Genomic DNA, 24,801 nt, shown 5'->3' on the forward strand with positions numbered 1-24,801 from the left:
TCATGAAGCTCCATGAATTTGATGTCACCTGGTGTCATTTGGTGTTTTTTTATAGACTACAGCAGCCCCCAGTCTCGCTACTTGGACCACAGTGTTCTGGTCTATCACATCCAGGACTTGAACCCACAGTCCACTTACACAATCACAGTCCGTGCGTTATACGGCAACACGGAGGGGCCAGAAATCTCCTTAACTCAACTCACAGGTGGCGATTCCATGGGCTTTGTTTTCAAACGTAGCCAGTATCACTTTATTGTATGTTTTATCTTTAGCTGCTGACCCGGACGCAGAACCACTCCCGGCAGTGAAGGAGGTCAAGGTTGTGGACACTGGCGTCGACTCCGTCACCCTGTCCTGGAGGACCACGCCTGCTGCATCCGGGTATAAGGTCTCCTGGATTCACTTCACGGGTATGCTGCGAAATATTCTGCGTCAGCTACAACCATGTGGGTCATTCCTACCATTTGGGGTCATTCGCGTTCCCATGAGAAAGAAAACATTCCAATTTCGAATTAAAATTAGATTACCGTATTTTCCGGACTATAAGTCGCACTTTTTTTCATAGCTTGGCTGTTCCTGCGACATACTCCAGTGCGACTTATGTATGTTTTTTTCGACCTAATTATGCATTTTTGGCCTTGTGCAACTTATACTCCAGTGCTACTTACGTATGTTTTTTTTTTACCTAATTATGCATTTTTGGCCTTGTGCGACTTATACTCCAGTGCGACTTACAAATGTTTTTTCTACCTATTTATGCATTTTTGGCCTTGTGCGACTTATACTCCAGTGCGACTTATGTATGTTTTTTTCGACCTAATTATGCATTTTTGGCCTTGTGCGACTCATACTCCAGTGCGACTTACGTATGTTTTTTTCTACCTAGTTATGCATTTTTGGCCTTGTGCGACTTGTACTCCAGTGCGACTTATGTATGTTTTTTTCTACCTAATTATGCATTTTTGGCCTTGTGTGACTTATGTATGTTTTTTTCTACCTAATTATGCATTTTTGGCCTTGTGCGACTCATACTCCAGTGCGACTTACGTATGTTTTTTTCTACCTAATTATGCATTTTTGGCCTTGTGCGACTTATACTCCAGTGCTACTTACGTATGTTTTTTTTTACCTAATTATGCATTTTTGGCCTTGTGCGACTTATACTCCAGTGCGACTTACGTATGTTTTTTTTTTACCTAATTATGCACTTTTGGCCTTGTGCGACTCATACTCCAGTGCGACTTACGTATGTTTTTTTCTACCTAATTATGCATTTTTGGCCTTGTGTGACTTATACTCCAGTGTGACTTATGTATGTTTTTTTCTACCTAATTATGCATTTTTGGCCATGTGCGACTTATACTCCAGTGCGACATACGTATGTTTTTTTCTACCTAATTATGCATTTTTGGCCTTGTGCGACTTATACTCCAGTGTGACTTATGTATGTTTTTTTCTACCTAATTATGCATTTTTGACCTTGTGCGACTTGTACTCCAGAGCGACTTATAGTCCAGAAAATACGGTATAAGTCCACTCTCCGCTTTTTAATTAAGAATAACTGACCATACTTTTTTGCGGTTTTCCTCCCACATTCCAAAAACATGCTAGGTTAATTGGCGACTCCAAATTGTGAGTGTGAATGGTTGTTTGTCTATATGTGCCCCACCTATACTATACCCCGCCTCTCGCCTGAAGACAGCTGGGATAGGCTCCAGCACCCCCCGCGACCCTCGTGAGGATAAGCGGTAGAAAATGAATGAATTCAATAGAATTCAATATCTTGAGCGCCACCAATATCTTTTTTGTTGTTTAATAACTAATGCTGAAATGTCACCGAATTGTAGGCCTGACCCACCTCGAGCCTTATTTTGCTTTTCCCTGTTCTAGGGGGGGAAGAAAAGTCCAAGGTTGTACCTGCTGATGTTACACTCTTCACTATTAAGAACCTACGCCAGGGCTCGGCTTACAAGATCCAAGTGTCCTCCGTAGCGGGCAGCCGGGAGGGAAGTTCTGTCCTGGTCACAGCACGCACTTGTGAGTTTTTTTCAACTCCTATACATACACATTTTTTTGTCAAAAGTAAAACTATACTTTTTTTGGCATCACCCAAAGTGGAGCTTCCGAGAGTGAACGGTTTCACGGCAATGAACACGACAGACAGCGGTACAGTTCTAAACTGGACGCGTGTGGCTGATGTCTCCGGGTACCTTCTTAGCTGGCGGCACATCTCAGGTCGGTGTGGAAAAAAAATGTTCTGAAATGTTCTCAATAATCTTTTTCCGGTGATGACATTACCAGGAATTGTTCATCTCAGGGCTCCCTAGAGATTAAAGCAGGATATGACGAGCATCATATGTTATTGCGTTGGGTGTATTGGATCACAGCATAAGCACTCTTCAGTGGCACGGGGGATGACATTCATATTGTAATATTCAAATTTATGTCTCGTTGTGAAGTTGCTAAAACTAAAATACAGTGACAATAAGAGACATCCAGAAGATATGTGTCATTAGTGTCTTCCTTGTGTGTGTCGTTTCAGTGTTTGAGACTAAAAAAGAGACGCTGGGTCCTGGTTTCACCTCCTTTAAAGTCAGCAATCTCTTATATGGCAGAACCTATATTTTCTCCATTAGGCCTTTGTATGGGAAAGTGGAGGGGCCGGTTAGCACTGTTTACCAGCGAATCGGTAAGTAGGGTTCCAGAAAAGCACCGTCCATCACAAATATTTCAATTTCACGATGACTTATGATGGTTTTGTGCAGTGGGACAGCATCCTCCAACATCCCAGCCAGCAACAGTTGCTCCTCATGTCACAGCCAACACCACAGTTCCTCTGATGGCAACAAGGGGCACCAAAAACCCTGTTTATATGCCACCAATTCAACCCAATACCACGAAGAGGACTCCAAGTCATCACAAAGCAACCACACCCCAGTCAACCACAGCTAGCAGCGAGACCACGGCACAACTAAACTCAAAACCAGGTACATGATTTTAAAGACTGTATTCCATGTTCCCGTGATTGCTGACTTCTGTGTTGGGTCAGATTGCAGCACGAGCAAAGTAGACCTGGTGTTCCTGGTGGATGAGTCGTCCAGCATCGGTGCAAACAACTTCAACAAGATGAAGGACTTCATATTCCGAGTGACAACCTATTTCCCTGTCGTTGGCCCTCAAGGCATACAAGTTAGTGCCCATAATCGTTTATTGCGGTTAATTGGTTCCAAATTAAATTACATTTAATTAAATTTAATTAAATTTAATTACATTTAATTACATTTAATTACATTTAATTACATTTAAAAATGAAATAAAATAAAATAAGATGAAATACAATAAAATACGATGAAATACAATAAAATAAAATAAAAAGACTAATAAGCCTAAAAACTAATAATTAGCCCGGGCATGTACGGTTGTTTTCTTCAGATATTGATATTCAATATATTCCTTTGCTACTTTGTTTGTTTGGTTAGTTTCTCATAATGTTACATTATTTTATAAAGGAATTACAGTTTTTCATAAAATTCATAAAAAATCATAAAATCAGGAAAAAGCCGAAATAAACAAACAAAAGTGTCATAATTTTTTATTTTTGTTTTTCATTAAATCAAAAATCAAAAAAAATGCTCTCTTTCCTCACAGATAGCCGTGGTTCACTTCAGCGACGAGCCCCGAATCCAATTCCAACTCAACGATCACAAAGACCGGAACTCTGTGCTCAGGGCGCTGAGGGGGTTACCCTATGGGGGGGGCAACACCAGGACAGGTAAACAAAATCAGAAAGAATCATCACTCAAACAAAGGTTTTGTAACATTTGTGTCCCCACGCAGGAAAAGGCATCAGCTACGTCCTGCAGGAACTGTTCCAAGAGTCTCTGGGCATGAGGCGGGGCGTCGCTCATGTTCTGGTTCTCATCACAGACGGAAAGGCCCAGGACGATGCGGTGCCCCCCTCCAGAATCGCAAGAGCTCTGGGTCGGTAAGAACGTAGTTCCTTCTCAACCTTCGAGTTTCTCAACCAAGTTTCTTCTCGGTTGTCCATGTGTAGGTGTCAGCGTTCTGGCGGTGGGTGTGGCCAATGCCGACCTGCAGGAGTTGAGAAGCATTGTGACCCCCAGCAGCTACAAGAACATCTTCTATGCGCCCACCTTCGATGACTTTCCCTTCATGGAGAGAGAATTCCTGGGGAGCATCTGTAGTGAGGAACTCTTCTCTGAGTTCAACCTGCATGATGATGAGAAGGTAAAAAGCTTCATGAAGGTCGAAACAACTAAGTATTTTATCGTTTCAGCCTTACATGAAACTGTATTTTTTTTAAATGGCTTCCAGAATGGAAACATCTGGCAACATTGCCGTGTCATTTTTGTGTAGACAAACAAACCGATACTTTCTGAAAACAATGATGTCACCGGCCCTTCGCACGCCCACATGACCAGAAGCGAGTGATGCCGGCATAACTTTATGGACAAAATATTTGTATTTTATTTTTCCCATAATATTATAACTTTTTTCCCACCATCCATCCAATAGGGTTCCACCCTGGACTGGTCACCAGCCAATCGCTGGGCACATACTATGTATATTCACTTCTATGGACAATTTGAGTAGACAATAGACATGCATACAAATTTCACCCAAACACTGATTTTTTGATTGCGTGGCCAACATTCCACCCACCACACCACCGTGCGGTCCACAAAGATCAGTTGGACTTTCCTTTCATTCATTCATTCATTCATTCATTTTCATTTTCTACCGCTTATCCTCACAAGAGTCACGGGGGTGCTGAAGCCTATCCCAACTGGTGGCTAGCTAGCCAATCACAGGGCACATATAGACAAACAACCATTCACACTCACATTCATACTTATGGACAATTTGGAGTCGCCAATTAACCTAGCATGTTTTTGGAATGGGGGAGGAAATCCACGCATGCACGGGGAGAACATGCAAACTCCACACAGAGATGGCTGAGGGTGGGATTGAACTCGCGTCTCCTAGCTGTGAGGTCTGCGTGCTAACCACTCGACCGCCTGCAGCTACATTACTTATTTCAAAAGGTTGTAAAATTCATTCATTGATTCATTTTCTACCGCATATCCTCACGAGGGTTGCAGGGATGCTGGAGCCTATCCCAGCTGTCTTCGGGCCAGAGGCGGGGTATATAGACAAATATAGATGGGGCACATATAGACAAACAACCATTCACACTCACAATTTGGAGTCGCCAATTAACCTAGCATGTTTTTGGAATGTGGGAGAAAACCGGAGTACCCGGAGAAAACCCACACATGCAAACTCCACACAGAGATGGCCGAGGGTGGAATTGAACTCGGGTCTCCTAGCTGTGAGGTCTGCCACTTGACCCCACCGTGCAGCCCCTTTCCCATTCAGTGATCCTCCATTGTTGTTCATTTTTAGTTGACTCAGCTGGACACACCCACTGATGACCCACCTCAGCCTCCTTGCCCCTCCCACTGTGTCAAGGTGGGGTCAATACTACCAATAGGAAACGATGATCAATGATACAATGCATCGTGATAACGTAATATGAACTCCTTGTTTTTTCTCAGGGCCAGAAAGGAGAAAAGGTAAGTTTTCACCCGACTTAAATGTATTTCAAATGTGTTGCAATTGAATATTCATGATGAAATCCGCTTTTTCAGGGAGGCAGTCCTGGTCTTGGAGGTCTGGTATGTTCAACTAAGATTTCAGCATCTTCCTATGAACATGTGTCCTTTTCTGAGATACTTTTTTTTTATGTAGCAATTCAGGCAAATTCCCGGACCGTATGATCCGTTTACTTCCACCAAGGGGGAGAAAGGTGAAAAGGTAAGATGTACACACTGTCAAACTCTCAAGCACTGGCAGGATCATGTGGCAAACGTTTGAAATGTGGCCGGCTTTACTGGCCGTAAGTCAATTAAATGTCAGCGTCTGCTATAACTGTATTTCAGTTGGTGGTGTGACGCTTGCTTTTATTCTGTTTCCCCACCATATTGCTTTACTTTAACAGGGGCCTCCTGGAACAGATGGCATTCCTGGCTTGCCTGGACGGCCTGGAAGAACCGGACCCCCAGGTTCCGGTGGCCAGCGGGTAACTGCATTTGTGGGAAAGAGCAAACCCCGCACTGATGTTGTTTGAGTGTATTAATTCATGTGTTTATTATATGTTTTTGTGTTTTTGTGCTTTCCTTTATCAGGGCCCCCCAGGGGTGCCAGGTGATACGGTAAAATGAACCAACACACATGGACATCAGACATGCAAGTTTATTGATATTGACTGTTCTTATCTGACAATGACAGGGTGCTCCTGGTCTTACTGGTCCAAAGGGCCAAAGGGGGGAGAGAGTACGTTTGAATTTCTTTGCTATGGATTTTTTTCTATCGTGGATCCAACATCAGGTAATGTGTCTTTCCTACATCTACACAGGGAGAACCTGGTTATGTCATCGCAGGCCCTGATGCAAACTTCATCCCCGGGAGAAAAGGGGAACCAGGATCCTCAGTAAGTCCCTCCTAAAAACGTTTTTTTATGGTCTCAATACAAATACTGTATTATGTTATGTTATCCTCAGGGACCTCCAGGTATACCAGGAGCCATAGGAGTTCCAGGTCCACCGGGAGTGTCTGCCAAGGTAAAAAATAAATATATATGTATATAAATAATTTCACTTGTTCATAATGTATTTCTATTAGGGCTGTCAAAGTCATCAACGGAAATTCCCTTTAATGCCGCTATCGCTCTTGTAGGACGCACGTTTGTGTCACATGGGGACATAATGAGGAAGTGGACACACACAGCGTTCAATGAGATGACAGTTAAGGCTCACCAGGGAATTTGTTAGCATTATTATTTATTATCAGTTTATTAGCATTTACGTTGCTGTAATGATGTTTGGCAGTGAAGTATAAGCTATAGCCTGACTGCACTACAGTACACTACAGTACACTGCAGTACACTGCAGTCCACTACAGTCCACTACATTATACTGCAGTACACTACAGTATACTGCAGTACACTACAGTACACTACAGTCCACTGCAGTACACTACAGTACACTACAGTACAAGCATGCAGTCCACTACAGTGCACTACAGTACACTGCAGTCCACTACAGTACACTACAGCACACTACAATCCACTGCAATACATTACAGTACACTACAGTACACTACAGTACAAGCATGCAGTCCACTACAGTACACTGCAGTACACTACAGTCCGCTACAGTCCACTGCAGTACACTGCAGTTCACTGCAGTACACTACAGTCCACTGCAGTCCACTACAGTTCACTGCAGTACACTACAGTACACTACAGTACAAGCATGCAGTCCACTACAGTACACTGCAGTCCACTACAGTACACTACAGTCCACTACAGTACACTACAGTCCACTACAGTACACTACAGTACACTGCAGTCCATTACAGTTCACTGCAGTACACTATAGTACACTACAGTACACTACAGTACAAGCATGCAGTCCACTACAGTACACTACAGTCCACTACAGTACACTACAGTACACTACAGTACACTACAGTACACTACAGTACAAGCGTGTAGTCCTACTTCTGTGAACTACTGACTACTCTTGAGCACTAAGTTGTCAGCATTTATTCTTAAATGTAACAAAGGTCAGTTATTTATAGATTAAAAACGTCTTCCCATCTGTGATTAATTATGAGTAACATGCGATTAATCCTGATTAAATATTTGAATCGAATGACAGCCCTATACAATAAAGTATAATGCGTAGTGAATTAGGTGTCATAGCTATCCTTACGCTATGTTTTACACAGGGCGATAATGGAGAACCAGGAGAAAAGGTACATAAGAATAATCTTTTCATTCTTATCAATAATATCGGATAAATATATTATATTTCTATGTGTCTTATCCATTTTAAAGGGTTTACGTGGGAAGCCGGGTACTAAGGGTGACAAAGGAGAAGAAGGAAACCATGTAAGTGAATAAACGACAAGTGAAAGCATGAAAATGCAATATCTAAAAATACATGAAATACAGTATAAATATATGAATAGAGATTTTCTTTTTTTTTTTTTTTTTTGTTTCTCGCATTCAAATCATAAAATGTGCCATACCGACCCCAACACTGAAGGGTATAGCAGGCTTGCCTGGCCCAATGGGTGCCGATGGTGTAGCAGGCTTACCGGGTCAGAAAGGAGAGAAGGTAAGGACTATTACTATTATTATTATTATTATACTATTATTATTATTATTATTATTTTTATTATTATTATTATTACATGTAATATGTCACTGTGCCACCTCTCTGATGAATGGAAACTCTTGCAGGGTGTAGATGGAGCCGGTGTTCAGGGTGCTCCGGGTCCTCGTGGAGAACCAGGAGAGAAGGTACAGTATCAGTTTAAAAAACTAGCCATATTTTAGATACATATTTGCTTGTTAAGTATTGTTATCAGACCCGATGCTAATTGACAGGAACATTATTTTGCAGGGAAATGTGGGCGCCACAGGACCGGTGGGCCCAAAGGTACCTCAACATTGATTTAATTGTATTTCAGTGACAGTGTTATGCAGCCTCTACTGTGTCTACATCTCCAGGGTGATCTTGGAGAACAAGGCGTCCAAGGAGCCATCGGACCTCGGGTATGTCCCCCGATTCCTTTAGTTTTGCATATTTTATCCTGAATATCACTCGGTGCTAACGAGGTTAAACCCAATAGCTGCGGCTTAATGGTTTTAGAGATATTAGCCATGTCTGCTCGTTTATTCTGTCTGCAGGGGAAGAAGGGATTGAAAGGGGAGCAAGGGGACAAGGTGAGCTCCAGTCCACACACACACACACACATACACACTCTCATCTACTCAGTCCATTAGACATAAAAATACAAAGGCCTTAATTAATTGGATAAAGATAAAATACAGTCTCATCAGCTTTAAGGTAGTAGATGGTGTGTGAAAGTGCACAGCCTTGCAGGTCTCAAATGAGCAAATGCATTCCGTTATAGGGGGAACAAGGAGAAAGGGGACCCGCTGGACCACTTGGACCCACAGTGAGTGTCATAAGTGATTATGTATTTACAGCACTAAGTCATTAAAGCCACAACTCCCTGTTATGACGGCAGACAGAAGCATCGTCACACAGTTTGTTTTTTTTTCCACTTTATTCTGACCTGACCACATGAACAGCAGTGCGACACTAGACAACTAGACAACAGCGAGATGCATTCACAGACACTATGAAAATCACAGTAACTTCTTGATTATTCATGTATGTGTGGTCTAAATAATTCATTCATTCATTTTCTACCGTTTTTTCCTCCGAACCACAAAGAAAAACAGTGAGTGGATATTCTTATGACTCACTAACATTACTTTGACTATGGAAGTACAATTTGAGGCATTTGAGGATGCTCGGAAATCCCATAAAATGCAAAAAAAAATATGTGAATATCCAAACATGGGAGTTTTACTTGGTGTCTTCACGGTTAAAGTGTGATTCAAATGTTGTGGTACTTTTAAAGAGACAACTAGTATGCTATCTTTTAGCTTGAGTTCAATTTCCAGTTCATTTGGTAATGGTAATGGTTTAATTTCATTTGAACATGCATCAGATTACAATTGAATGCATCCCATAATCAGTTCACAGTTCCACATGTCCAAAAGGAGTAGGAAGAAGCAAAGCTTATTAAATCCTACCCCTCCATCGGGTACTTTTACAATCAGTAACTGTTACATTTGTTCACTTCCTGCTTTCCTATATATCAGCAAGTTGAAGTATTTGTGATTTTAGAAATAAGGAGTTAGTATGTTCTCTGTAGGCGGCATTATGAATTATCCTTACTGACCTTTTTTGCAGTACATTTAGCGAGTGAAGATTGCTTTTATAGTTATTAGCCCATATTTCCACACAATAAGTAAGATATGGTAGAACCAGAGAGCAATAAAAAGTGTGGAGTGATTTCTGTGATTTGGCTCTGTTAACGCATGCAAATACATTGCATCGTTATTTTTTTTGTTCTTAAAATAACAGTAAAGACTTGCAAATTGTGATTAATAGTGATTAATTAATGTAAAAAGGGTGAATATTTTTATTGCATGTTTTCACCATTGGACAGGCCTAGCTAATACATGTTGCTCATGAAGAGGATAACCAAACAAATAGGAGACTAATTCACTTTGGTTGGAAAAAAGGCCCCCTTATACTTAAATGTTACACCCCAGAGGTCATTTCAACTTATAGCCCTTATGAGTTATTTTTATCACCATTGTCTTTGTCCAATCAGATGTACCTTTAGTTGTTTCAGGCATCAAACAGAGGTCTAATAACGTTTTCCGTGACTGTACATCGGGCGGATGCAGACAGGAATATGCGATTATTGTTGTGGCTGTTTTCCTGACACATTCACACGTCGGCCATTCTGTTCCTGTCTCTTAAATTAGACAGAGATGCAGGTGATTATACATGATTGTTGTCCTAATAGCCGATGCTTCAATGGGTATCTTTCAGAAATGGCACATTTTGTCCCGCATCACTGATTTTAATTTCAGGCAGCCACCCCTTCCGCCCTCCCACTCCTCACAAAGGTTGCCTTTGTGGCACCTATCTTGATGTTATCTTCACTGCCCTATTCAAAAAGTCTACATTTGGAGATAAGAGTAAAAGTAGCAATTTTTTTGTTGATGTGAAATCTATATGTCATTGATTTTCCACAGGGGCCAGTCGGCTTAAAGGGAGATCAGGGTCCCAGAGGAGCCCCTGGAGACCCCGCTAAGGGTGTAAGACTATCTATTTTTTTTTTGGCCACCATCTCAGAACTAACTCTTTTATTTTGTCCTAACACAACAGTTTATTGGACTGAGTGGAAAAAAGGGCATACGGGTGAGTACAGCGCTGTTGTTTACACCCACACTGAAGATGAATCAGTCCACTGAAGTGATTGTTTTTCGGAACCTTGTCACTGAATCATGACGGGTGTTCTCACACTCCTCCGGGTGCTCCCATCAAGCACAATTAAGACTTCCCCTCATTAGCTTTTGCTGAATGACTCAGCGAGCCTTTCAGCCGTTTCCAGTGAAGACAATTTGCCGTTCACAAACTCCCCCATGACCAAAGCCGCCGATTGATGTGTGGCGCATTTCCCGTCCTGCAGGGAGACGTCGGTCCAGTCGGTGCTACGGGTCCTCAGGGGATAAAGGGTGAACAAGGAGACAAAGGAGAAAAGGTTGATTAAAATGTAACAAATATTGCTTACTATTCAATCTTGTTTAAATCTTTCGCTCTGGTTTGGTTGATGTCTGCAGGGAAGTCCAGGTTTTGGGATTCCGGGGCAGCGTGGACCAAAAGGAGACAATGGGGATAGAGTGAGTCCATTAATTAATCATCCATATGTTGCTGCATTTACAGCATATATTATTTATTGTTGCTATCTTTCACAGGGAAATGTCGGTTTATCTGGAAAACCAGGTCCAAAGGTAATCGAAAACAATCTATTCAAGTTTTATATTCATGAATCATAACAACATATTTATTTCTCTACAGGGACAGGACGGCTCTAAAGGCGACAAAGGTGATGTTGGGTCACCAGGAACTCCTGGACAGCCAGGATTAAGAGGTAAAGATGTAAGTAAATCACATGAGGTGGTTTGATGTAGATGTTTAGTATCTCGCTATTGCAAACAATGCATCCAGTTATGCATAACATATTTAATGTTAATTAGCATTGCCCGCTATTTCAAGTGTTGTGTTGACCTTGTGTTCAGGGAGGACATGGAAGTACAGGACAACAAGGGATAAAGGTGCTGTAAAGGACTACTCGAAACATTTGAACATGATATCAAGGGATAAGAAACCCGAGTAAACGACATTTGTCTGTTACAGGGAGAACAAGGACTGCTTGGACAACCTGGTGACAGAGGACTCAGGGTATTTTCATCACGCTTTCAGCAAATAAATCCACAATACACTGGATTCCCTGCATAGAGTAATCCCTCGTTGATCACCGTTAATTGGTTCCAGACTCTACTGCAATGAGTGAACTTCCACAAAGTAGAATTTGATTTTAATTCAATTGGAATTTGATTTTCACAGCGAGGAGACCAGAGTTCAATCCCACCCTCAGCCATCTCTGTGTGGAGTTTGCATGTTCTCCCCGTGCATGCGTGGGTTTTCTCCGGGTACTCCGGTTTCCTCCCACATTCCAAAAACATGCTAGGTGAATTAGCGACTCCAAATTGTCCATAGGTATGAATGTGAGTGTGAATGGTTGTTTGTCTATATGTGCCCTGTGATTGGCTGGCCACCAGTCCAGGGTGTACAGCGCCTCTCACCCGAAGACAGCTGGGATAGGCTCCAGCACCCCTGCAACCCTTGTAAGGATAAGCGGTAGAAAATGAATGAATGAGTTCTCCTCCTGTTTTGTGTGGAAGTGGTAACTTTTTGGCTTCTTATTTTGTCTTTCCCCACCCTCGGCCATCTCTGTGTGGAGTTTGCATGTTCTCCCCGTACATGCGTGGGTTTTCTCCGGGTTCTCCGGTTTCCTCCCACATTCCAAAAACATGCTAGGTTAATTGACGTCTCCAAATTGTCCATAGTTATGAATGTGAGTGTGAATGGTTGTTTGTCTAAATGTGCCCTGTGATTGGCTGGCGACCAGTCCAGGGTGTACCCCACCTCTCACCCGAAGACAGCTGGGATAGGCTCCAGCACCCTCATGCGACCCTCGTGAGGAAAAGTGGTCGAATTTGAATGAATTAATATTTTTTTCATAGTTAGAGCATATAAAACCTGTTTATGACTTTCTAAATACGATTTTACCACTATCAGAGCCCTCCAAACATGAAATAACACCCCTATAGTCACCCTTGCACTGCTAGTACCAAATATAATCAGTGCCCATAAATTATTTGTTTGATTTCAATTTGGCTCAGGGACCACTGGGCTTACCAGGACAACCAGGAGACCAGGGCAAGAAAGGGGATACTGGGAATGCTGGTCCAGCAGTTAAGATCTAACATTACTGTCATGGCAAATGTTCACATTCCATGATTCATTCTAAGGAAATATGTTTTCTTTGTCTTCTTAAAGGGTCGTGATGGACAGAAAGGCGAAAAAGGCCAGCCGGTGTGTGTTCGATTGCATAGACGGTTCCGATTGCGATCCGCTGCTCTGCTTTGTCATTCCACACAAGATGCATCCACTCGTCACGATTACTGTTTCGATACATCGCCTCTTTCTTTTAGCCTTTTGTGTGTGCGCCACCCTTCAGTGCACCTTCTATCCCCTCTCGTCTTGCGTCTTGAGTGTGTATTGTGACGTTTTCATTTGATTTTAACAGTTATCTCTCTCTCTCTCTGTGTTGGTGTGTGTGTGTGTCTGCTGTCGTCACAAAGGGAAAACCTGGACCTCCGGGAACGCAAGTAAACAAACCTTTCATAGACATGTGTGTGTGTGACAGCATTTCATCGGTCCAGTCATGTTTATGCAGAGCTCATAAAGTTGAAACAATAAGCAAAGCCGCCAAAAAAATGAACTTAATTCTGGGAAATCAATGCTCTCAATCAAATCTTTATTTTGCAGCCTGTTGGAGACAGCATCCTGACCCGAGTGATTAAGGTATCGTAATATGACGTGTATTTGATTTAGAATAGAATATCTTTATTGTCATTGTTATGATACAACAAAATTAAAGTGCATGATTGACAACCATACATAAAAGCTATAAAAAAAGAGCCAAAAAACATATAAAAATCCTAAATAGACATAAACATAAATAGACACTGCCATCTATTCATATTACATTTATACAATCTATTCAAGCCTACTTTCATATACATTGCACAGACCCTAGGTTACCTCGTAGCATGAGAACTATTTTGTCTATTTCTTTTCAACTCAATGAAAACCCTTGTTTCCATCAGGGTGAGGCGGGGGAGCCAGGTTCGAAGGGAGAGACGGGCCTACCTGGACCAAGAGTGAGTGTCCCATTTCCTGTTATTGTATCAGCCTGAAGAGAATTTGCAAACTTGTAGAATTGTTTATTATTTTTGAGGCACCCTTTAAAAAATATCCATCTCTTCATAGGGTCCGGAGGGTAAACCTGGACTTCCGGGATCTTCTCTGGTTTGTGTACTTATTTCTTAAAAAGCACACAAGTGTTGTCAGTGCTATTTACATTCATGCATCACCTCGTACAGGGGGGTTCTGGAAGAGATGGACTTGATGGTTCGCCAGGAGAACCAGGCATGAAGGTCATATATAACACACATGCTCTTACATGAAGTGTGCTGTTTTTTAATGACCTCATCTGATGCTTGATTGTAAACGCAGGGGCAAAAGGGAGAGACCGGCGCGGTAAGTCGTCTCAACAAGTTAGCACGTGGAATATGTTCTCGACCTTATCCTTGCTCTCAATAGAAAGGAGAACGAGGCGAGCAGGGTCGAATCGGGATTGCGGGAATGCCAGGATTACCAGGAACTCCGGTAAATGATTCCCAAAATATTTGTTCTCAATGTGGTAATGGTAATGGTTTAATTTCATTTGAACATGCATCAGATTACAATTGAACGCATCACATAATCAGTTCACAGTTCCACATGTCCAAAAGGAGTAGGAAGAAGCAAAGCTTATTATATCCTACCCCTCCATCTGGTACTTTTACAATCAGTATATGTTACATTTGTTCACTTCCTGCTTTCATAATATAATTTAAAAAGTTATAAAAAGTTTTTTTAATGTATTTTAATTTAAATATTTATTATTAATATTAATATAGTGTTTTATATTATTATTATATTATTACATGTTCTTATAGTGTATAATATATTTATATATTAATATTAATTTAATAATTAATTTATATTTAATTGTTAATTTAATTATTAATTTATAATTATGTTTTAATTTAATATTAATTTATTATGTATTTTTTAATTTTAACTTTTTTTGTCACATATGAGCATCCAATGACATAATAGGTACCATAGTAAGTGTCAATATAGTGATATATATATATATAGCACATCATGAATGGTTCAAGACTCTTCATCCTTGTATTTAGCAAACATCAAGGATGACATTTTTAATTGGTTATTTTTAGCCTTATGAATTATTTTAGCTGTTTGAAGATGAACTATATCAGCAAGTTGAAGTATTTTTGATTTTAGAAATTACTTATGTGAGTGGCGTTCCCTGTGATTGACATTGTTTCTTTCCAGGGAAGACCCGGCATCGATGGGAAGCGAGGACTGCCGGGAAAAGATGTGAGGAGCTTTAAAATCCTGTTTTTGTTTTCCTGAATTGAATTTCCAATCATTTTTCAGGGCGAAAGAGGAATAAAAGGAGAGGAAGGCAAACAGGTCTCTCAAATGTATCACAAACTTCAGAGAATTTGGTGAAATTTGATGAAATTTGCACGTTTTTGCCCATCATTTTTTCTCTATTCTAGGGTCATAAGGGAGACACGGGCTTAAACGTAAGTGCTGTTTCGGTTGTTTAGCACAATAGAGTGAGAAGATTGAAGATGAGGTGTTGCCTGACAGGGAAAAGACGGCAGTAAAGGAGAGCCAGGAGCACCAGGGTTGCCTGGAAAACAGGTCCTCGTCACTGCGGAGGTAAACCATCACCTGAGGTCTGAGGTCTTTTTTTCTGCTTTTTTCTTTTTCTGACGGCATTGTATGTCCATTCATAGGGCGCCACCATCGCCGAAACTAGACAAGCCTTTCCCATCCCCATGGGTCCTCCAGGAGCTCCTGTGAGTAACCCATCATGGCTTCCGCAGTGGGTGTCAGTAACCACATGTTCCAATACTTCCCTTTTGTTTCTCATTGTGTAGGGCTCTCCCGGAATGAAGGTAAGTGGGAAATGAGCTGATTATGAATTCCAGGAATTATGCTAATGTATGTTTTCACTGCAGGGGGATAAAGGAGACGTAGGCATGAAAGGAGAACAGGTGCCATAAGTCAAAATGAGTTGGATGTGCTCTATATTTATTCTCACTGTGTTGTCTTTCCGCAGGGTGATGCCGGAGTGCCCGGAAAATCACCTGAGATGAAGGTGAATTCCTTATTATTAATATTTTCTGTTGCTTTATTCGAAAAATAACTAAATTGCATATTTTCTTTTCTCCTATTCAGGATCTTGAAGTGATGTTTGAAGCCTATGGCATCAAGGTGTGTTGACATGAACACCCGCTCAAGTTGAAATTATTTGCCAAACGTCTATATTTTTATCTCCAGCTGCCTTTGCTGAAGGCTTTGATGGAGACGCTGCTACAGGGCGGCATCGAGGAGCTACTTCACGCATTGGGAAGCTTCAAGAAAACCAAGACAAGCGAAGAATCGCAAACGTCTAACATCATCAGCGAGTACACAGTGTGTAGCGTAAACTCAACAAAATGTGGGACTTTACATGCAAGTTGTTCAGGAATGTACTGGCTGCCTCATCTTGACAGAGTTCAATGAAGGCTGACCTTTCCAGTCGAGACGCCATTGAGGGGTTTGAATTGGACCAGCCTACAAAGGTGCTTGTAGTTTGCCGGGATGTACAGCTGCAGTCATGGGAGAAAGTTTCGAGAATGATTGGTTAGTCATGTCCAGCCTTTGGCCTGGGCAATCACTAACAGGATGTCAGCTGGTCCTTTTGTGGCAGGGCTGAAATGCAGTGGAAAGGTTTTTGCAATTAATTACCATTCATCTTATCACTTTTCAAAACATTCTGGAATCCACTGTATGCAAAATAAAAAATAATTATTTAATATAATAATAATAATAATTATTATTATTATTATTATTATGAAAAATAATTATTTAATATAATAACAACATAAATAATAATAAATAAATGCATAATTATTATTATTATTATTATAACAAAATAAATATTTAATATAATGATTATTGTTATGTATTATTATTATTATTAGTAGTATATTAAATACTTGTTTTTTTCATAGTAATAATAATAATTATTATTATCATTATTATTGTTATTATTATTTATATCGAATAATAAATAAGTTATTTATAATAATAATGATTATTATTATTATCATTATTATTATTATTATTATTATATTAAAAATTATATTTTTGTCATTCTGAAAACTTTTGCCCATGAGTGTAGATTGCATCATACTGGTTATCGTACTGGGAGCTGGTTATAATACAATATTCATTTTCTCACATGCACTTATTGTGAAGGATTCCTGGAATGACACTGCAGAGGGTCCAACAATATTGACAATGGCGCCACCGAAAGAACAGGTGGAGGAACTCGATGCAATGCTAAATGTGACCAAAGAGGAGACGACGGTGAATCAAACATCTTTACTCAACGCAAACTCAACTTTTAATTATACTACAAACCAGAAGGTACAGTCAATCCACGTGTTTGTTTTTCGCTTTTACATTTTCGCTTTTACATTTTAAGTGCAACCGTGTTTCCTCAGGGACCAGGAAATGTCACCCTTGCTCAAGTGAACCCTGGGAGGAAAAGCGCAGGACACAAGAGGCAGAACCGGGAACGGGGGAAGGTAAGTATCGGAGCACGGATTTGCACTGAAGAAATCCTCCTTATTAACGCTGACTGTTATGTGTCACGGCTGTTAACCAGGGCAAAGGAAATAAAAGACGACATAAGAGGCAGAGACATCGCCTGGTAAATGTCCTTGAAGGGGACGTCACACTGAGCATGTCCCACTCACGCTGACTTTCACTAACACAGCTGCGTGTGCGTAGTAGCAGTTTTATTTGCTGCTTTACATTCCATATCATTTCAAATTGAAATTATTTACTTATTATTACTTATTATTTTTCACATTTTTTGTCAATACCTAATCCGTTCCACACACCCCAAAATATTCACATAATATAACAAAATAAGTTTCTAGAGAATACAGTGGCTATCGTCATTACAGTCATACAGTATGTTGTCACTAGGTGTCAGTAATATTACACTGATGACACACTTACTTTGGATTCACAGTCCGTCATGATATAGTAAAAAAAAGTTCTCCTCACACTCCATGTGGAAGTGGTACCTTTCTGGTCTCTTACTTTGTCCTTCTTCCCCACTCAGTTTCAAACCCTTCCTTAAGTTTAGAAGAAATACATTGGAGGCTAACTTGTTAGCTTGCTGTGCTTAAAGTGGCGGCAGTCTCTTACGTCCCTGCAGAGATCCTCTAGTAAAGAGTGGCACAAATAAAGCCATCTTATTTTTTCAGATTAGAGCTACAATATTGGGTAATAGGAATATAAAGATGACTATAGGGGTGTTATTTCCTGTCTACAGGGCTCTAATCATGTTTAAAATAAACATGTATATTATTATAAATTATATATTTTTTATATTATATATATATATCATTATATAAAATTATTATATAAATATTATATAAATTTATATAATTATGTAATATATATAAATTATATGAAATTATATATAATTTTATTATATATAGTATAATATAACTCTTATTTTATATAATAATAATAAATAATAATAAATGTTATATAATTATAATTACATAAATATTTAGAAGGTTATAAACTACAAAAAAATTCCATTTTTTAATATTGAATCCTATTTCACGAAATTCACTTGAATCCATTCTAGAAGGTCTGATTCTAAGTGAACAGTGGTCTAGAAAGACAAAAATTTTTTTTATAGTTTTACAATTATAGTTTGAACATGCGGAAAAGAATATGGAATGCATAAATACATATAAATGACACGTGAAAGGCTTAAATGAAAATTTAAGGTGACTTTTACCTTCATCGACGACATGATTGTTGGCACAGACACAATGTGGCACCGCCGTCACATTATTTCTTGGATTCAGTCGTGTGGACAGGAGTTGTTGGAGTGCATGCGTTATCTGTCATTGAAATGTGCTCCCTGGCTGTCGCTTGGCATTGTTGTCCCCCCGGCAAATTGTGATCTATCAACATGATATCCCCAACTCATTTATCCCAATTTTATTCCCCTCATCTCCAGACAAGCGAGGAGCCGGAAAAGGAAGCAGAGGAGTTTCACGACAGTGAAGATTACGACCAGGAGGAGGAGGAGGAGGAGGTAGGTGACTCATTGGCGCGCCGTTGGAAACATCAAGTTGAAGATGACGCCTGATGATGCCGACGCCTTCTTGTTACCCCGCTTGTCAGACACTTTCTTTAATCACAATGTCGCTCTTTGAGAAGCGCTGTTAATTACACACCTACTACTTCTTCAATTATTGCTTAGGGTCAAATCACTGAAAGGGTATTTGCTTGGGAAAAGGTCATCTGCTAGGAAAAAAGTTGGAATACTACTCTTATCGTGTGCTTCCCGGAAGGCACAACAGATGAGTTTGCTGATTCAGGCGTCTGCTCAATTTGAAATTAGGTCCTGTCACCTGCATGGATTCGGTGAAACTCATTTTTCTCTTCGATAACAATATCAAATTGTTTATTTTCTCTTTTAATGTCACACTCAGGATGAGGCGTCACTGCCAACCCCTCCACTCAGCACACAGGAAGCAGACAAGGTGGACTCCTCTTTTGTCTAACATTGATACATTTTCACCAGTGCATCAACGTTAAAGCATGAATCTGAATATGATTTATAGATGGCCTTAATGGGAATGAGTAGTCTAACTTGCGGACAATGCGTGTGAGACGTCACATTTTTGCAGTTATTTCTAAAGATATCTTTTTACATCAACATACACACTCCTGACCCAAATTTTAAGACATTACATTTTGCGCTGTTTGATCCAAAGGAGGTTCGAATTTAAGCTTCAGAATGCAAAAATAAGAAGCCATTCATTCATTTTCTACCGCTTATCCTCACAAGGGTTGCAGGGGGGTGCTGGAGTCTACCCTGGACTGGTGGCTAGCCAGCCAATCACAGGGCACATATAGACAAACAACCATTCACACTCACATTCATACCTATGGACAATTTGGAGTCGCTAATTAACCTAGCATGTTTTTTGGAATGTGGGAGGAAACCGCAGTACCGGGGAGAACATGCAAGCTCAACACAGAGATGGCCGAGGGTGGAATTGAACTCGGGTCTCCTAGCTGTGAGGTCTACGCGCTAACCACTCGAACGCCGTGCAGCCAAGTATGAACATCCATCCATTTTCTACCGCTTATCCTCATGAGGGTCGCGGGGGTGCTGGAGCCTATCCCAGCTGTCTTCGGGCAAGAGAGGTGGGGTCCACCCTGGACTGGTGGCGAGCCAGCCAATCACAGGGCACATATAGACAAACAACCATTCACACTCACATTCATACCTATGGACAATTTGGAGTCGCTAATTAACCTAGCATGTTTTTGGAATGTGGGAGGAAACCGGCGTCCCCGGAGAAAACCCACACATGCACGGAGGGAACATACAAACTCCATGCAGATATGCCCGAGAGTGGAATCGAACCCGCGCAAAGATCAAGTGTAGTAATAAGAAGCCATTTTTGAGTAAAACATTTGTTGCAAACAAGCATTCGAGTGAAATAGGCTGTTCATCAGTTGATCAAAAGTTTAAGACCACAGCTCAGGTAAACCCGAAACCCCACCGAAATATTAAAAAATGAATTCATAACCAAGAGCTGCACCATTCGTGTTAAATGGGTGTGTCGCTGGTGAAAATGTTCATAGTCATATTTGTTGATATGTTTAAAATTTGCAAGAAATGTTAAAATCACCCCGTCAAATGGCAGCACCATCACCTGGACAAAGCTGACACTTGCCAGACAAGGAGATAACATACTTGACATAGTGACTTGTGCTGTGATTTAGACGGACTTAATCATTAACACAAGCGGAGGGAGGCGGCGGCGGCACATTGAGTTGGAAGACGAGCATCCGGTTGAGGATGTTTACCAAGAAGAGCACCCTCCGCCTGACGATGAAGAGTGGAGTGGCAACTGGGAGGAAGATGTAGACCGAGAGGAGGCTGAGATGACGAGGGAGGAGTGGGATAGGAGGCAGGGTGAGGAAGAACCCGAACACCCTTACCCGTACCCCCCTGAGTATTTGTACCTCAAGGTGAGGCTGCACATCCTGTCATCCTGTCTTAGCAGTTTCAGATCACATTGACATCTTACTCTTTTTTTTTAATCTTTCCTGCAATGAAAGGGGCAGCCAGGGGAGGACGGTAAACAAGGTCCAAAGGTAAATCAACATCATTCTGCTGTTCAAATAATAACATCATCATAGAAGAGTCTTGGACGAGTCATGATGTGCTATATATATATTACTATATTGACAGTTATTATGGTACTCATTATGTCATTGTATGGTCATATCACCTCATACTTCGGTACGTGACAAAAAATGTAAAAAAAAATAATAACCTTAAACTATATTAGGAAAGCAGGAAGTGAACAAATGTAACAGTTACTGATTGTAAAAGTACCAGATGGAGGGGTAGGATTTAATAAGCTTTGCTTCTTCCTACTCCTTTTGGACATGTGGAACTGTGAACTGATTATGTGATGCATTCAATTGTAATCTGATGCATGTTCAAATGAAATAAAACCATTACCATTACCATTACTTCGGCACGTGACAAAAATAAATAAATACAAAAATAAAACAAAATAATAAATAAAAAATAATAAAATACAGTAAAAATAAAAATTAATAAAATACAGTAAAAAATAAAAATTAATAAAATAATTGAAATAATAAATAATATTAGGAAAGCAGGATGTGAACAAATGTTACTGATTGTAAAAGTACCAGATGGAGGGGTAGGATTTAATAAGCTTTGCTTCTTCCTACTCCTTTTGGACATGTGGAACTGTGAACTGATTATGTGATGCATTCAATTGTAATATGATGCATGTTCACATGAAATTCAACCAATACCATTACCGTATGCATAATCAATTTGGTTTGAAAACCCTGCACACACACGATACAAATCCCATCCAAATCTGATTTGATTTAAACCAACTTTTTCAGTTGCTTAGTTTTCTTGTCAAATGATATTTTTAGAACGTTCCAGGGGCCAATAAAAAAACTCCATAAATGACTGCGCTTTGAACACCCCTGCTCTAAATTCAATCAGTAATAGTCATGCGTCATCTCGGGGACCGTAACACTTAAAAGCATCATTAACGCCGTCCCAAGGGCTTGGACCGGGAATGATAATTAAAAAGGAAAAGGAACCGGCCACTCCCTCTGCCCACATTACCCATGTTGCATCAGTGCTTGACATCACCGGCCTGCCTTTTGAAGCCTCTTTGGTTCGCCAGATTAAAGAAGCACAGCATGAATAATTCCCCTTGTTAAACAAGTTGTTTCCTCTTGTGATGTCTAAGGTGTTCTCCTGCCCTCTCATATGTGCTATTTTTTCTGCAGGGGGGCGTTGGAGAAAAGGGACAAAAGGTATACATCAAGTCATTACATTAAGATTACGTTTCAAGTGATAACCGTTTTAAATTGTCGTGTTCAGGGAGAGCCAGGCATCGGCCACCGAGGGCCTGAGGGCCAAGCTGGTCCGCCCGGCAACAAGGTGACACACCAATAAATGATGAAAATACAATCACTTTAAATTTGATTGACTTTGCTTCTCGTTACTACTTTAATTTGGGAAATTTAATTGGCCCGGTGACTCAGTGAAGGTTGCGTATGAGCACATGAATCCATGAAGGTTTAATTGGAAAGCAATTATTCCAAAGCATCCATCGGACTGAATCACATCTTGTCTGCCTCTGAAAAAAAATGTAATTCTGACAAGATAAGTTGTCAAATGTCTCATTAAATGTGTATATTTTTAAAGCAATTAAACAAATGAAATTATTTCCACTGACTTCCATGAAACCCCTTAGGGGGAACCGGGGGAGATGGGACCGCCTGGTGCTCAGGGCATCCAGGGCATCCTTGGTAGCCCCGGGATTCAGGGTCCCTCAGGCGTCAAGGGCCCGCCAGGGGATCCGGGGGAGCCAGGCAGAGAGGTACGGAGACGCAAAAAAACCTCTTCAAAGTTGTGCAAGCGATGCAAATGAGATGTTTGGTGTGTGGCATTGCAGGGCGAGCGAGGGAGACGGGGGAAAAACGGGACGCCGGGAGCGCCTGGACTTGCGGGGGCAGCGGGACCTGACGTAGGCGCACACATAAATAATACTGACATGTTTTTGCATTGTAGTACTGTATCTGTTTAACTGATGACTATTTGGGCTTTCTATATAGTATTTCTATATATATATATAGTATTCTATATATGATTAGCTTGTAGATTTGATCATGTTTTTTTACAGGGGCCTCCTGGTGTGCCTGGAATGAAAGGAGAAAAGGTACATCATAATAAAGCACATACAATATAAAATAATAACCTGGAATCGCTGGTTTCAAATCTCTGTTAAACATCACCGTGTGGCGTTTGGGTGTTCTCACCGTGTGTGCGTCTCCGGGTACTCCGGCTACCTCCCACATTCCAAAAACCTGTATAACGATCCTAAATTGTCCATAGGTATGAATGTGAGTGTGAATGGTTGTTTGTCTATATCTGCCCTGTGATTGGCTGGCCACCAGTCCAGGGTGGACCCCGCCTCTTGTCTGAAGACAGCTGGGATAGGCTCCAGCACCCCCCGCGATCCTTGTGAGGATAAGCGGTAGAAAATGGATTGATGGATTCATTCATACTTGGCTGCACGGTCACCGAGTGGTTAGCGTACAGACCTCACAGCGAGGAGACCCGAGTTCAATCCCACACTCGGCCATCTCTGTGTGGAGTTTGCATGTTCTCCCCGTGCATGCGGGGGTTTTCTCCGGGTACTCCGGTTTCCTCCCACATTCCAAAAAAACATGCTAGGTTAATTAGCGACTCCAAATTGTCCATAGGTATGAATGTGAGTGTGAATGGTTGTTTGTCTAAATGTGCCCTGTGATTGGCTGGCCACCAGTCCAGAGTGTCTACAGTATGTATTGAAACATACTGCTAATAAATAGATAATAATAATCCGATATGACTTTTCCTCCTGAAAGGGTGACAGTGTTCCTGGAGAGCCAGGGCCTCAGGGTTTGTCTGGCTTCCCTGGAAAAAAGGTGATCCATGTCCAACAAGTTGTAGTTCATGTTGACATGTTTCAATGTTTTCATTATGCCGACTCATGGTTTCTATTTCAGGGTGACCCAGGCTCCCCGGGTGCGTCAGGTGCTCCAGGAACGATAGTAAGCACTTTGTTTTACACTTGAATTCAAAATGGTTGTATCCATTCTTTGCTCTTTTTTAGGGTGTCAAGGGGGCGAGAGGCTACAAAGGTGTAAAGGTGAGATGTTGTGTTTCCTATGCTTAGCCTTAGGAATAATCATATGTATTTACGTTTAACTTTAGGGTGAACGTGGCTTGCCCGGAGTCAGAGGAGAACGGGTATGTTTGTTTTGGTTCGCTATAATCTTGTTTAGATGATAACCGTGTCATCCTTGTCTTGCAGGGTAGTACGCTTCAGGTTCAAGGACCTCGTGGATTTAAGGGTGCCAAAGGGGACGCGGTGAGAGATTGGAATACCTCAATCCGTTTGATAGATCCGATTTAACCACTGGCTTTGTTCCAGGGTGAGCGAGGCTCCCCGGGTTTTGATGGCGATAAAGGAGAGAAGGGCGAGGATGGGCCGCCTGGAGTCAAGGTACATGAAAAAAAATGTCATTTTACAAGAATAAGGTTGAAGTATTAGCAGAATAAGGGCATAATATTAGTTATTTGAATTAATTTTACATGACCAAAGTTCTAATATAATGAGGAAAAAACTATTATCAAATAATTAATTAATTAATTAAAAAAACAAAAAGAAAATAAATAAAATCTAAATAA

The 24,801-nt window shown here is 40.8% G+C and overlaps 1 protein-coding gene across 4 annotated transcripts in view; it reads left to right on the forward strand.

The window, feature by feature from the left end:
* col7a1l (collagen type VII alpha 1-like) overlaps positions 1-24,801 on the forward strand; it is a 57,247-nt gene that overhangs the window by 24,732 nt on the left and 7,714 nt on the right. For 3 of the 4 annotated variants that reach the window (XM_058077627.1, XM_058077630.1, XM_058077629.1), the window contains 73 exons: positions 56-205; positions 273-410; positions 1,891-2,037; positions 2,116-2,235; positions 2,543-2,689; positions 2,766-2,987; positions 3,050-3,189; positions 3,649-3,772; positions 3,838-3,981; positions 4,055-4,248; positions 5,428-5,493; positions 5,580-5,597; positions 5,673-5,699; positions 5,773-5,838; positions 6,023-6,103; positions 6,210-6,236; positions 6,313-6,357; positions 6,440-6,514; positions 6,585-6,644; positions 7,816-7,842; positions 7,925-7,978; positions 8,136-8,207; positions 8,333-8,392; positions 8,496-8,531; positions 8,603-8,647; positions 8,783-8,818; positions 9,010-9,054; positions 10,718-10,780; positions 10,851-10,883; positions 11,155-11,226; positions 11,306-11,365; positions 11,441-11,476; positions 11,544-11,624; positions 11,765-11,800; positions 11,883-11,927; positions 12,932-13,003; positions 13,089-13,124; positions 13,394-13,420; positions 13,581-13,616; positions 13,922-13,975; positions 14,085-14,123; positions 14,198-14,251; positions 14,331-14,354; positions 14,418-14,483; positions 15,219-15,263; positions 15,324-15,359; positions 15,449-15,475; positions 15,543-15,614; positions 15,692-15,754; positions 15,836-15,853; positions 15,917-15,952; positions 16,018-16,056; positions 16,137-16,172; positions 16,239-16,373; positions 16,454-16,522; positions 17,202-17,372; positions 17,450-17,533; positions 17,614-17,658; positions 18,997-19,074; positions 19,475-19,525; positions 20,781-21,029; positions 21,120-21,155; positions 22,350-22,376; positions 22,444-22,503; positions 22,820-22,945; positions 23,021-23,092; positions 23,249-23,284; positions 23,976-24,035; positions 24,117-24,161; positions 24,224-24,259; positions 24,325-24,360; positions 24,425-24,481; positions 24,545-24,616. In XM_058077627.1, the coding sequence (XP_057933610.1) occupies positions 56-205; positions 273-410; positions 1,891-2,037; positions 2,116-2,235; positions 2,543-2,689; positions 2,766-2,987; positions 3,050-3,189; positions 3,649-3,772; positions 3,838-3,981; positions 4,055-4,248; positions 5,428-5,493; positions 5,580-5,597; positions 5,673-5,699; positions 5,773-5,838; positions 6,023-6,103; positions 6,210-6,236; positions 6,313-6,357; positions 6,440-6,514; positions 6,585-6,644; positions 7,816-7,842; positions 7,925-7,978; positions 8,136-8,207; positions 8,333-8,392; positions 8,496-8,531; positions 8,603-8,647; positions 8,783-8,818; positions 9,010-9,054; positions 10,718-10,780; positions 10,851-10,883; positions 11,155-11,226; positions 11,306-11,365; positions 11,441-11,476; positions 11,544-11,624; positions 11,765-11,800; positions 11,883-11,927; positions 12,932-13,003; positions 13,089-13,124; positions 13,394-13,420; positions 13,581-13,616; positions 13,922-13,975; positions 14,085-14,123; positions 14,198-14,251; positions 14,331-14,354; positions 14,418-14,483; positions 15,219-15,263; positions 15,324-15,359; positions 15,449-15,475; positions 15,543-15,614; positions 15,692-15,754; positions 15,836-15,853; positions 15,917-15,952; positions 16,018-16,056; positions 16,137-16,172; positions 16,239-16,373; positions 16,454-16,522; positions 17,202-17,372; positions 17,450-17,533; positions 17,614-17,658; positions 18,997-19,074; positions 19,475-19,525; positions 20,781-21,029; positions 21,120-21,155; positions 22,350-22,376; positions 22,444-22,503; positions 22,820-22,945; positions 23,021-23,092; positions 23,249-23,284; positions 23,976-24,035; positions 24,117-24,161; positions 24,224-24,259; positions 24,325-24,360; positions 24,425-24,481; positions 24,545-24,616 (5,117 nt within the window). The remainder of the gene's footprint in view (positions 1-55; positions 206-272; positions 411-1,890; positions 2,038-2,115; positions 2,236-2,542; positions 2,690-2,765; positions 2,988-3,049; positions 3,190-3,648; positions 3,773-3,837; positions 3,982-4,054; positions 4,249-5,427; positions 5,494-5,579; positions 5,598-5,672; positions 5,700-5,772; positions 5,839-6,022; positions 6,104-6,209; positions 6,237-6,312; positions 6,358-6,439; positions 6,515-6,584; positions 6,645-7,815; positions 7,843-7,924; positions 7,979-8,135; positions 8,208-8,332; positions 8,393-8,495; positions 8,532-8,602; positions 8,648-8,782; positions 8,819-9,009; positions 9,055-10,717; positions 10,781-10,850; positions 10,884-11,154; positions 11,227-11,305; positions 11,366-11,440; positions 11,477-11,543; positions 11,625-11,764; positions 11,801-11,882; positions 11,928-12,931; positions 13,004-13,088; positions 13,125-13,393; positions 13,421-13,580; positions 13,617-13,921; positions 13,976-14,084; positions 14,124-14,197; positions 14,252-14,330; positions 14,355-14,417; positions 14,484-15,218; positions 15,264-15,323; positions 15,360-15,448; positions 15,476-15,542; positions 15,615-15,691; positions 15,755-15,835; positions 15,854-15,916; positions 15,953-16,017; positions 16,057-16,136; positions 16,173-16,238; positions 16,374-16,453; positions 16,523-17,201; positions 17,373-17,449; positions 17,534-17,613; positions 17,659-18,996; positions 19,075-19,474; positions 19,526-20,780; positions 21,030-21,119; positions 21,156-22,349; positions 22,377-22,443; positions 22,504-22,819; positions 22,946-23,020; positions 23,093-23,248; positions 23,285-23,975; positions 24,036-24,116; positions 24,162-24,223; positions 24,260-24,324; positions 24,361-24,424; positions 24,482-24,544; positions 24,617-24,801) is intronic. The other variant, XM_058077628.1, reaches the window with a different exon arrangement.

The sequence above is a fragment of the Doryrhamphus excisus genome, chromosome 7 (genome assembly GCF_030265055.1).
Source record: "Doryrhamphus excisus isolate RoL2022-K1 chromosome 7, RoL_Dexc_1.0, whole genome shotgun sequence".
Lineage (NCBI taxonomy): Eukaryota > Metazoa > Chordata > Actinopteri > Syngnathiformes > Syngnathidae > Doryrhamphus > Doryrhamphus excisus.